This window comes from Lissotriton helveticus, chromosome 7 (assembly GCF_964261635.1).
Source record: "Lissotriton helveticus chromosome 7, aLisHel1.1, whole genome shotgun sequence".
Classification (NCBI taxonomy): domain Eukaryota; kingdom Metazoa; phylum Chordata; class Amphibia; order Caudata; family Salamandridae; genus Lissotriton; species Lissotriton helveticus.
Window position 1 is genome coordinate 1,052,007,929 of NC_136068.1, and position 13,519 is coordinate 1,052,021,447.

The window sequence follows — 13,519 nt, forward strand, 5'->3', positions numbered from 1 at the left end:
AACTTTAAATCAAGTAAGGCTCTTTGTAACGAGTTGCTTGAAACCTTGGATGGCCCACTTTGGTGGCCCAGTTCTAGAGTTAGCACAGCTGAGGCGTCAGCATGTAACCTTGCACTCCCCAATTGGGTGACCAAGATTTTCCACAGTAAAAACAATAGTTCAGCATTTTTAGTACTAGAACATGTAAAATATGTCCTGCCCGTGGAGTTTGTTGCACCCTGACTTAGGACGCAATAGGCCTGCCATGGGGTGACTTACACATATACCAGGGGGAAGTTTGGCTTTGGTGTTGCTTTAAATGGCAAAGTCGGGACAGATGTTAAAACTTCTCTACCTGTGTGCAAAATGATGGATGGGGAGTCTTTTACTTGTGCCCTGCCCAGGGGGCACGAGTTAACCAGTGCTGCATTCCCTGGGTGAATCCTCTATTTATGTGCCCTGGGTACCATTTACTAGGGAATTACAGGTAAGTTAGCTCAGCAAATTTGATAAAAGCCAATTCAACATACTAGTTTATGGGTAAGGGCACAGGCAATGAGGTCTGTTTAATGGGCCTCAATGCACTCTCAGATTCGAAAAACCAGCAGCATCGGTCCAAAAACCTGGGGGTGACCATCCATAAAGAGGTATTTTCTTACATAAGCGCTACACAATAACTGTTGTAATTACAATCTGAATTTTCTAAGATGTGAGACAAGTGAGAATTATCAAACACTCCTTGTCTGAAGCATTAGGGAGCAATAATCACATTTACACCTTTTATGGTGGTGCTGAATGTTTTATGATGATAGATATCAGCGGTTGTTTTATAGGGCTAGAGATGGTATTGGCCAAGAGATATACGGCTCAAGAGCAAGGGAAGAACCCCACTAAATACAATGCAAAAGAGGGATAAACAGCCGAAGCATAATGCAGAATCCCATGTGTGAAATAAGTTAGCGCCTACAAAAATAGAAGATATGGGTGTATGGATGGATTTTCAAACTATACTAGACTGAATACATGAGGTGATGTATGCAACCTCTGAATTTGTTAAACATCTGATTTATATGGTAGATATGCCTACATAATACTGAAAAATCAATAAAATGTTGAAGTGTGAAAAAACAAGAAAAAGAGACAAGGGGGTAGGTTGGAAGAAAAATCAGTTGTGGGCTACCAGAAGAGCCAAAAGTAGACAGTGAAAGAGGCAAGTAAAAGTAATATCACAGTAAAGCAGACACATATGCGAACACTGAATGATTAATACAAATTGAAGGAATACAGGTTTCAGAGGAGAGATAAGATGGCAGATGAAAGAAAGGAAAAGGAATGCAGCACTGGGCAGGAAGGAAGAGAGGTGTATAAGAGAGAGGTGAAAATAATGCAAATACATCTGAGGAAATCTGAGGAGGAAACTGGAGTAAATGGCACTAGAAACCTTCAAAAAGACTTGAGATTAAAGCATTTGAGAGCCAACAGTGGCTGTATTGAGATGGAAGCAGGGACACATGGATGTGATGGAAACAAAGATGAAGAATTGAGAGGGGAGGGGGAAACAGGGGAATTTGGAGGACACAGAAAAGAAGGTAGCGATTGAGGTTAGATAATGACAGGTGGATTTAAAAGTAACACTTGAATAAGCTAAGGACAGAAGGAGAAATAGAGGTTGGGGAGATTTACAGAGAGGAGAAAGATGGACATTTGTGCTCATTTGAATTGTACTTTCAAATGTGAAGGGGAGGCACTTGTGTGTAATACAGACTTTAATGGCTTCATCTTCATACCTCTCATTACTCTCTTGTGTTATCTGCTATATCTTGAAATATTAAAGCTAACTCCATCTCTAATGATGGTCAGAGAAAATGACAGTAACCTAACTTACCAGGTTAATGACCTGAACTTTCTTCTCTTCTTCATCTGCAATCTGTTTTTCATTGCTGACTTTTTCAGTCTCAACACCAACCACCTGGATGAGCTTGTCTGCATCTTCATTTTTTTGATTTAACTCTATCTCTTGTATAGCCAGTTTTTCTTTCAGGGCATCCACCTAAAGATATGTGAAGTGTGAGATGAAATCTTTCTGTACTGCTTCTATATTTTTAAGACATTTGTATTTTTGGTAAAACAAATACATTCATGTGATAACCAATGAAGAGGGTCTATCACAAGCTACACGGTTGCAGTGAGCATATCTATAACGGACAAAAGAGCACAGGAGGTGAAGCTGTCAGTGTGAGTGGAGATGGCCAGCGTAGCAGCAGGTGCATATTGCTCATCGCAGCTGCCCTATGTTTAGATAGCAAAAAATATGAGTAATAGTTATTTGAAAAAAATATATTGTTTATTATTTAAACAAACATAAATATATAAAGCACTACAATATACACTTCTATCAAATTTAGCGAGCTATCCAAGAGTATTCATTCCCAGCACCACAGTTAAGCATTCCTTAATCACTGCCTCTGGTTCAAATCTTACAGTTCTTAGTGTATCATATTTAGGCCCAAGTGGTTAAGTAATAGTTACTTACCTGAAATCCCTGTACTCAATTGAACTCATAAGTACTGGATACCAGAACATTTTTAGCAAGATGAAAAAGTTACTTACCTGCAGCTATGATCTTTCTGTTGGATACTTTATCTACCTGCAAATTCCTCACCTGTAGAACAATCCCCGGGGTCAGACTGGATCAGGAAACTTCAACGCTCATATGTCATCAGTCAGGCATGTCGGCTTTGTATCCACGCCGGAAGTGGAGGGTGGGGACTTCACTGAAACCCTATAGCACTCGCTAAGGCATAACAACATCAATTTTCACCAATGTTTCCTCAGCCTTCAAGGCGAGCTACAGACTGACATCAATAGAGTGGTGCCTTACCAAAATCTTAAAATGGAATCTTATTGACTTTCCGTATAACACGTTATTAAATAGGGAGGTGGAGAGGTCAGAGAGTTATCTGCAGGTAGATAGAGCATCCACCATAAAGATCATTACTACAGATAAATATCTTTTTCTTCTGATGGATACTTCTACCTACAGATGCCACAGCTGTAGAACAGACTACATAAAAATACCCTGCCCATGACGGAGTGTTGTTGGATGCTTAGACAAGGAAATCCTGAAGAAGAAGTCTGGTAAAATGCCTGCCTCTTTGCACTTTTGGAATCCCTTCAGTAATACTTGGCAGAAGTGTACAGGGACTCCCACGTCTCTGCCATGCAGATCTCTGTGATGGGAGTACCGCTGTCAGGGGCAGAAGTCGTGAGTTAGGGCTCATTCTACCAAGGCCAAAGTTCTTCCGGAGGGTCTTTCTTGGTTAATGTATAGTAGTTTCTGATGCATAGGATGATCCATCTCGGTAGGATACCTTTTTATGCTGCTTTTCTTTTCTTAGCTCCCCAGTAACTGACAACGAGCCAGTAATCCAGTTGCATATACTTGCTAGTGTCCAGATAGTTGATCAGCCGCCTAGGATCCAACTGATGCAACCACTCCTCCTCCTTAGTGGGATAAGGCATAGGTTAGAAGGCTGGGAGGGTAATGGGCTGACCAAGGTGGGATGGAATCACCACTTTGACAGGAAAGCAGCCCTGGTTCCCAATACCAGTTTGTCTAGATAAAAAGTGGTAAAAGGGGGACAGGAACTGAGAGTTTGAAACTTGCTCAACCATCTGACTAAGGTGATAGACACAAAAACTGTTTTGAAAGTTCCCCAAGGGCCAACTATGGAGAGCCAACAAGAAAACCAAAGACTAAATTAAGGTCTCACTGGAGTACAACGAAGGGGGTTGAAAAATACATATTTTCATCCCCCTAAAAAATACACATGACAATGAAGGACATGAAAAGGGATGGCTGGTCTAGCAGACAGAGGAATGCAGACAAGGCAGTTAAATCCCCATTGATAGTGCCTATCGCACAACCCCTCTGAGCAAAAGAATATGCACATTGCAGTACCCAAGTGTAGGAAATACACTTGTTGACATAGTCACCTCCAAGTTTTGCCTGGTATTCGATGCAAATTTGACTGCCAGTGCACTGGGTTCCTGCTATCCAGGTCCCCAGTGCTAGATCTCTTTCCCTAAACTGTACAATTGTTTCCTCAATTCGAAATACCTTTGGCACCCCTGTAAGTTCTGAGTAAATGGTACCCCAGTTACCTAGGGCATGGGTACCAAAGAGCGCTGCAGCTTGTATTGTGTCACCCTAAGGTGCCCCTCACCTAACGCATGCAAACTGCATTGCAGGCTACGTGTCTTAGTGCAGACAAAAGTGAAAGCATGATATGGCACACATCCCCTGGCTACCATGCCTGCAGACACTACATACAGTATGTGTAAGTCCCCCTACAGCAAGCATTACAGCCCTAAAGCAGCGTGCACTATACTGCATGTGTGGATATATCTGCATGAGCAGATATGCCCCAGTGCTGGTCAGTTCAATTTCTATCCATACAAGTGACCAGGGAAGCCATTTTAAGTACATGTTCTAGACTATGGTGAAAAGGAGTTCCCCGCTACATGAAGGCTTCACTGAAACCGAAGATATTTGGTATCAAACATCTTGTATTATTGAACTCACACTGATTTCAGTGATTGATTTATTAATACATGCACCAGAGGGCATCTCAGAGGTGCCCCTGAAAACCTACCAACTACCAGTGTGCTGGCTGACCACCCTGCCCCCACAGATGAGTTTCCCCAGAGGTGAGAGCCAATGCTCTCAGCAGGTCAGGAACAAAGCCTGCTCCAGCAGTGGGTGTTTACACCCCCTTTCCAATGGATGACCTGTAAATTTGCATTCCAAAGTAGGGGCTTTGAAGATGCCACCACCTTTGATATGGAAATCTGGCTTCCCTCAGAGGGATACTAACCACCCTGACCAGGGCTCATATGGCCTCAGGACAGGCAGGAAATTTAGTAGTCAGAAAGGTTCATTCACCTTCGGGTCAGTTCCACCCCCTAAGGTGGCCTACCTGAAGAGGATGCAACATTTCAAAGCCTATCACCTTTGTGATGTTAGAACTAGGATCTTGGGGTCTTCGGCGCCAAACAAGTTGGCCGTGTAGCTGCGGAGCTCCGCGTCACCGCTTCCGATGTGATTTCTCTTCGGGAGTGAAATCCTTCTTTTTCAGCCAAACGATGTAGGATTCCTCCTCTACATCATAGCGGTGAGCTGTTGAACTCTTTATATGCCGTTTTTGTTAAATTTTCAGCTATTTTGATGGCGCGACCCGTATCATTTGTTTTAACTGCCGCCATTTTGATTTCACTTCACTGCGTTCACGTTGCTTCGACATGACTCCTTATGGCTCCGTTTTCTGCAAATGGGTCACGGCTGGAGTTTGATTTCCTATGAAGAACAAATGGACCTTTTCATCTATTGAACCTCTGCTTCTTTGTATTTTTCCTATGACATGTGAGAGTTGTAGTCAGCCTTCTCTGAGAGTAGCCGCCATTTTGTGCTCTACTTGTCATGCTCTATGAGGTGATTACTTATTCAATATAGGTAGTCACCATATCACTGCTTCTGTTGATGTTACAATTCCCTGGCTTTCCTTGAATTACAACCCGGTCCCATAAAGAAGGTCTTCTAATTCCAAATGTTTGGGAACTGTTTTGCAATGTGTTAAATTATTTTCTACATCCTCAACTGAAGAGCTTAAGCTTCCTCTTTTATTTTAACATTCCTCTATATTTCATACTTTTACATCGATTCTAGGAAATAAAGAATCACTCCTAATGAGTTTAGTTTAATTTTTACTCACTAAACTCCACCATCCTTATATGGGGAGGCTGAGAAATCTTAAACTTACTACTTCTTCTAAAGTTACTGCGTGCTCAGACTCAGACTCCAACTTACAGGAAATGGAGAAGCTTCCTTCTCAGAAATCTGATCATACGTAAGGCACCATTCCAAAAACACAACTTTCCAACAAATTACCTGTGGTTTCCACCAAACGGCCAAAAAAAGATCCTCCTTCTCCAGTGAATTCTTCCTCATCCTCCACGGATTTAATCCTTGAGGAAATTTGTACTCTGAAACATTTCATAGAGGACACTAACAAAACTCTATAGATCCTGAATGATAAATGGTCTTCATTGAATACACGAGTGCACATTGTAGAACAAAGAACAGAGTCTCTTCAAGTCTCATGCTCTCATTTTTCATCTCTAGAATCTGAAATATCTAAACTCAAAAAACAGGCTTAGGATTTGGAAAATCCAAATCGCAAGACCAATCTCAGAATTAATGGTCTCCCCGAAAATATTGAGGGTTCCAACCCAACTGCCTTTTTTCAGTCATTTATGCTTAAGCTCTTGGACTGCTACTCCTCTGGGCTCATTGGCTGGGTCCTAAAATGTCTGCGACACCACGTGGTGTCATCATGCTATTTCTGCAATACACAGACCTTCTACAAGTTTCGTCTGCTGTCAAGTCTAAAAAAACAAATTTTTGGGAAGGTCATTGCCTATTTTTCTCTCAGGATGTAGCTAAAATTACGGCAGACCGCCGGAAGAAATTCCTTGATCTACGTCCTTGACTACATTCTATTAATGCTAGATTTGGACTTCTCCATCCTTGTCTCTTCAAGGTTACCAATAAAGAGAAGACAACAACATTTGAAGATCCAGCAGTATTACAGGAATTCCTTCATCACCATGGAGCTGATGTCATTGACACCTCAAAGTCTGCATAAATATTATTTTTGCTCTGCCTTGTGTAGATGTTTTCTTGTCTAGGTTATACTCTGAGTGTTGTCTCGCTTGTATTCTCGTAATCTTCTAGTATTTATTTTTGTTCTATATATTTCCCTTTTATCTTCTAATGTTATTACTTTTTACATTGTTGTTTTTCCTTCCTGTTATATACAGGTGTTTTATTCCTACAACTCTGTCATCTTTTTGGTGTCCATTTTATGTTGAAATTTTGAGTGTGGTCCCTCAGGAGTTCGGTGGGGCTCCGGTGCTGTTGTTGTCATTTTTTGGTGTAGTCACTCCCCCTTTTGTTTTTTATCCATAGGTATGTTTTTCAGTTGTCTTTTGTATAACTAGTACTGTCTCTTTGTTTTTTTATATTCTCCCTTCTCTATTGGTTTTCTCTTGTATGGTTCCTTCTCTACACTCTTTCTCTTTTTTATTTGATCATTTTATCCCTCAAACTCAAGTCTTCCTTCCTAAAACAATTGCTTCATTTCTTTCGCCTTTTTTTCCCTGTATATATATCTCAAGCAATGTTAAATCCTGTTCTTGTAAGCATACTGTTTGTTCATACTTTTCTAATACGTTACATTTTGGGTCACTACCTGGAATATTAAAGGATTAAATAATCCTATTAAAAGGCAACGGGTGCTATCTCACCTAGCAAAGTTAAAAACTGACATTGATTTACTCCAAGAATCTCATATTTCAGAAAATGAAGCTTCCAAGCTGAAGAGATGCTGGGGGGGGTCATGTGTTTAACTCTCCATCCCTGGGTAAGAAAAACTGAGGTTTGATTTTATGTCATAAAAAATTGTGTGTTTCTGTTGTTCAACAAGAAGCTGATACTGAAGATCTTTGGGTTATTGTTAAGCTTCTTATAGATAAGATCCCTTTTTTTATTTTGATAGTTTATGCCCCTACGGTCGACAAGGTTTTCTGGACTAATGTATCTGATAAATTACTTACATATGATGATGACTATATTATATTTGGTGGTGATTGTAATCAAATCCTTGACCCCATTCTAGATAGGCACTCTAGAATTAAATGTATCCCCTTTAAAATGTATTCACAATTTACATCCACAGTACTTTGCATAGGGTTGGTTGATATTTGGCGACTTTGTCACCCTGACCATAGGGAATATAGTTTTTATTAGGCCCCACATCCTTCACAATCCCATATTGATGACCATTTTCTCAGTAAATCCCTAGCTCAACATGCCATTCAATCTGAAATTGGTTCAATCTTAATCGCAGATCACGCCCCTGTACTTGTAGATATTGATCTACAAGTACAGGGGCCTCCTCACCCAGGAAGATGGCATTTTAATAATTCCCTACTCCTTGACCCTATTTTTTGTCAAACATTCAATTACTTAGCGTCAGAAATATTTACTATCAATACTACCCCGGATTCTCACTTTGTTATGGTGTGGGATTCCTTTAAACAGCTGCCAGAGGTTTTATTATAAATGTTGTATCACAAAAGAAAAAATCCTCAGAAGCCCAATCCTCCCAATTACTTCATAAAATTCAACAATTAGAATATACATATTATCATTCTAATACTAAGTCCTCTTTAAAAAATCTTATTGTTGTAAAATTTCTTTTAATAGACCATCTACTGATGCTACTTCCAATTGCCTATTGAAAAGTAGTTATCGCTATTATGGAGGCCAAAAAAAATGGGGAAATTATTGGCTAAGTAATTAAAAGTGAGAAAGGAATGTACGAAAATAGAGCCTCTGCAAAGTCCTGCTGGTACTCCTATCTTTAAAGATAAGGATATTTTAAAGAAATTTGTTTCATTCTGTAAGGATTTATGTACTCCTGAAGACTTACCAGAACAGTCTGATCTTATTTCTTATTCTCAATCTATTCCCTCTCCTTCCCGGAAAGCGATCAAAATATGGCTGTTCAAGCCGTGTCACAAATCCATCTCTAGCCTTCATGGAGTGGGAATCTCGCAGCGCTTGGAAGCCCTCGGGTAGCCACCCGCTCTATAAATCTATAAATCTAAATCTCGATCTAAATCTCCTTCATCAAACCACATTGATTTTGAGCCTTTGCGAATTGATATTTCTTTAGCTGGTATTTCCCATGCTGTTTCGGTGTTACGTATTGGGAAAGCACTTGGACCAGATGGCTTTGCCATTGAATTTTATATTCACTTTGCGAAAATCCTTTTGCCCAATCTTTAACTTTTATTTCAATCATTTTCTGATAATGGCTCTTCTCGAGGCACGTTCCAAGGAGCATTGATCTGTTTAATTCCTAAGGATGATAAGGATCACTCTCTCTGCAAGAATTATCGGCCTATTTCTTTGGTCAACACAGATTATAAGATCTTTGCAAAAAATGTTGGCACTGCGTATTAATCCTATTCTGCCCGACCTCATTGGTCCTGAACAGTCAGGTTTCGTTAAGGGGGGACTAGCATTTGACAATTCTCGAGTCCTTTTTAATGTTTTAAGCAAGGCCTCTTCCTTGAATCACCCTCTTGCCGCGATCACCTTAGACGCTGAAAAAGCATTTGATAGGATTGGTTGGGACTTTATGTTTCATGCTTTGAAATGGGCTGGATGTCCTCCTAAACTAATTGCTTTAATTTCTTTATTATACTCAGGTCCCCAGGCTTCAATATATGTTAACTGTAAGACTTCTGATTACTTTCCACTGCGTAGGGAGGTACGACAGGGATGCCCTTTATCTCCATTATTATTTGTTTTAGGATCGGACCCTTTTTTTAACTAGAATTAGACAAGATGATTATATTACTGGATTTCATTTTGGTTCTAGTTAAACAACAATAGGGCAACCCAATAGTCCCAAGGAACTGGGTATCATTAATAACAAATCAGTAAGTGTTCCTAAAGGAATAATTTAACACTATTTATAATTTTTAACTAGTCACAAAAGTGAACCTGAAATCACAATACTCAGGAGACAGAGGTATCAAACAAAATATTTACTTTTTATGTTGATTTTTCAAACCATATACTTTTTGGTATTGTATAGGTGTTACTCCACATATCCATTCATGTACGGCAACAGAAAATTGTACTGCATTTCATTCTGCATGTGCAGTACGTCTTTGACACTTTTTTAAACGTTATATGGGTAATATTTACAAATCAGCCAAATATAAATTAATTTACAACTTTGTACAGTGTTAGCATTCAACAAAAGAACAAACAGTATATACAAAGAAGCGTCAATAGCGTCGACGTTTCGGTCTCACATAATCATTCCACGAGACCATCATCAGGACAAACGTTGCGCCATGAATCTAAAATATTATAGGTAAAATCAATATTGTATCTACAATCTCCTAAGAGCATGATATGAACCGTCTATCCACTTATTAACCAATATCACAACCAGTGCTGAAATCCATATGCACATATATAAACCATCACCACCCCAATAGTGTCAATGAACCCAAAACTCTCTCCTACATCCAAATTACACATAGATACATATTTTCAGTGGTGATGTCCCATACTGTCATGCACCCACTGGGTAAACCAAATACAAGTATTCCTTTCAGTACTCACTGTGACGTTGTAATGTCACCAATTCTGTAAGGACAAACAAACCAATGGCAAAGGTTTTCACATCCGTGAAACATTAGGTCACTGTTATTATATTGGCCATGTAAGTTTAAATGGTCTTACCTTCTGCCTCAATTATAGTTCTAGATAAAGTGAAATGAGTACAAGGATAAACATAACGTTCCAGTGCAAATAACTCAAAGCGCAACTGTAGAAAAACATGCGTGTACTTACAAACTCAGCAGTATTGAAAGCCACACAGTTGCCCTCGCAATGCCTGAAACACGGAATTAAAAACGCCCATTAGACCGTAACTCTTTTAATGTACTCCACGGCGTCTAAAATCAATTGCTCTCTCCGTTCATACACTTACTTGTGCACACTAAAGTATCCACCTCGTATGCCCTCTTTCGTTAATGGGAAATTGGATCCTGCTCGGCGTCTTCCTCGTGTTAAAAACACACCCACAAAGGTCCGATCACGTGACCCGTACAAACAGTGTCAGAACCTATCCAAAATACCGCGGCCATCTTGGAAAGGTGTCAGTAGTATCGTATCAGTACCTATTCAAACAGTATCATATAACAACTTATCATGATCAAGAACAGTGTAGTAATTAAAAACGAGTACCATCAAAAATGAAAAATGAAAAATGAAAACACCGCCAACAAATTGGTCCTTATTAACTGAAACTGGTATAGAGCATGTCTAGAGGTGTTAAAATGGTGAAACGTATTATACTGAAAATAATCTGGACTCCACATTGAATACTCAAAAGACGGTGGCCATATTAGAAAGGACAGAAAACCTATCACTTATATCTGATCTGACTATCAACTCACAACCCATAACCATTAATCTATCGATCAGCCAGATCTGTTCATCTATCAACGCAAGGTAGCCAACACTTGCCATTCCACGAAGGAATTAAGCCCTTTCTTCACTGTATTCGCAGACCAAATCCACCTGTTTTCCTTTTGAGTAAGCAGACGGTCCATATCATGCCTTCTTTTTGACTGTTTCACAGTTTCTAACACAAACCATTTCATTTCACTAGGTGAATGCTGTTCTTTGATGTAATGTTCAACCATAGGGGCCGTTTCAACTTTGCATCTTATTCGGGACTGGTGTTGCATAATTCTTTTTTTAACTTCTTGAGTCGTTTTTCCTATATAAAATAGGGCACATGGGCATTCTATACAGTAAATCACATTATGTGTCAAGCAATAAGTATGTTGTCGCATTACCCAGTTTTTTCCATTAATGCAACAGGATTTAGTCGCTACAGTTGTGTGGCAAGCTACACATGAACCACAAGGGAAATGTCCCACTACTGGTGCCATTCTCCATAAATTTTGAATTGTACTCACTACTGGTTCTTTGTATGCCTTCACAAGATGGTCCCTAAGGTTGCGTGACCTTTTAAAGGCGAACCGAGGTATTGGAAGTTGTGGTTCAAGTTTTGAGATGAGATGCCAGTTTTTAGTTATGATCTTTTTTATGGCATTTGACTCAGAACCAAAAGTGGTAACACAAGTGATTGAATCAGAGTTGGTATCCTCTTTTTGTTTTGGTGTTAATAGAGCTTGTCTGTCGTAGTACCAAGCATATCATTTTGGTTCTAAGCAGGTTAAAATGTCAGTTTACGTGGATGATATTCTTTTATATTGTTTTAATCCTGAAACCTCTCTTACTCATTTTCTTCAACAGGTGGCCTCTTTTTCTGAACTCTCATGTTATCGTCTTAACGCTGATAAATGCGAAATTTTGCCTTTAAATGTTCTGTGTCAGAAGCATCTTTTCGAACATTCCGGGTTCTCTTGGCAACTACTTAAAATCAAATATCTGGGTTTGTGGTTCGCACCATTAATATCTGAAACGTTAAAGTTAAACTTTGATTATATTATGAAAAAACTACACAACACAATTAATCGCTGGCATCCTCTTTTTTTTAATCTTGGTGGGCTCGTCTGGACTCAATTAAGATGATGCTCTCTCCTCTTATATATATATATTATTTCCATGATTCCTATTCACATTCCTGCATATTACTTTAAGAAAATTGATTCCACTTTGATAAAATTCTTATGGAAAGGTAAACCATGTCATATAGCCTTGTCCTCTTTAAAGAAAGACAGACCTAATGGTGTTCTTAGGTTTCCCGAATTTAAAACTTACCATTCTGCTTACTCATGAAAACAAGCTTCTCAATGGAAATCTAAAGATTTTCCTCTATATCCTCCTCTTTGGTTAAAAATGGAGAACTTTCTTATTGCTTCTTTCGACTTTCAAGGGATTTTAACCTTCACTGCCAACATTGCTTCTTTACGTTCCCCCTTCATTTCCCATTCCTGTAAACTTTTGGTTCCTCTGCTATCTTCATCGTATCCCTCTATTAGCTCCCTTCATCAACAACCCATTTGTCATAATAAATCATTACGGATTCGTAATTGTTCTATATACTGGAAAACTTGGCATTCTAGAGGTTAGAGTTGGATATCCCAGCTTATAACTGATAATCAACCCCTTACTTACTCTGATCTGCAATCTAAATTCTCCCTACCTTCCTCCTCTAGATCGCAATATAATCTTCTTTATCCTTCTGTTAGCCAATAATCTACCAAGTGCTAATAACCTACCTGTATTGTACAGAATCTTATTTTCACATCTGGACAATTCCACCTCAGCTTCCACTATATACAAATCTTTACAACTTCCCCTGGACAAACACAAAACAAAGATTAAACTGGCATGGGAAAAAGATTCATCTCATGATTGGCCAATTACTATATGGGATAAAATATGGTCTAAACTTCACAAAACCTCTTGGGCTGCAAATACCGCACTAACCCTTTTTTTCATTACTCATCGAGTACTATTTTCCCCAGTGACCCTATCTTCCTTTTCATCAGAAATATCCTCTACTTGCTGGTCTTTTCCATACCCGGCTGCAGACTTAAAACATATGTTGTTTGAATGTCCTCCAATCCACCAATTTTGGCAACTTGTCTGGTCTCAAATTAAGATGATTTGTAAAGTTCAGATACCTTTATCTTTCACAAATATATTCTCAGGTACTCTAATTCCCAATGGCCTCAATCACCACTGAGTTTATAAGCTTTTAGATTTATTGGTAGCTATTGCATTTAATGTAATAACCTCAAACTGGAAACAAGCTGATAAAGTCACCTTCAGATCCTGGTGGAATGCTGTTTGTTTTCATCATTGATTTTCTACTAAATATGTCTCTCCCATATCTCTAGCAATCAAAAGGGA

General features: G+C 39.2%; 1 protein-coding gene across 4 annotated transcripts in view; it reads right to left on the reverse strand.

Moving 5' to 3' along the window:
* The window catches only part of DNAH17 (dynein axonemal heavy chain 17), a 12,633,448-nt gene that overhangs the window by 3,753,944 nt on the left and 8,865,985 nt on the right, over positions 1–13,519 (reverse strand). For all 4 annotated transcript variants that reach the window (XM_078653923.1, XM_078653924.1, XM_078653922.1 and 1 more), the window contains one exon: positions 1,865–2,029. In XM_078653923.1, coding sequence (XP_078510049.1) covers positions 1,865–2,029 — 165 coding nt within the window. The remainder of the gene's footprint in view (positions 1–1,864; positions 2,030–13,519) is intronic.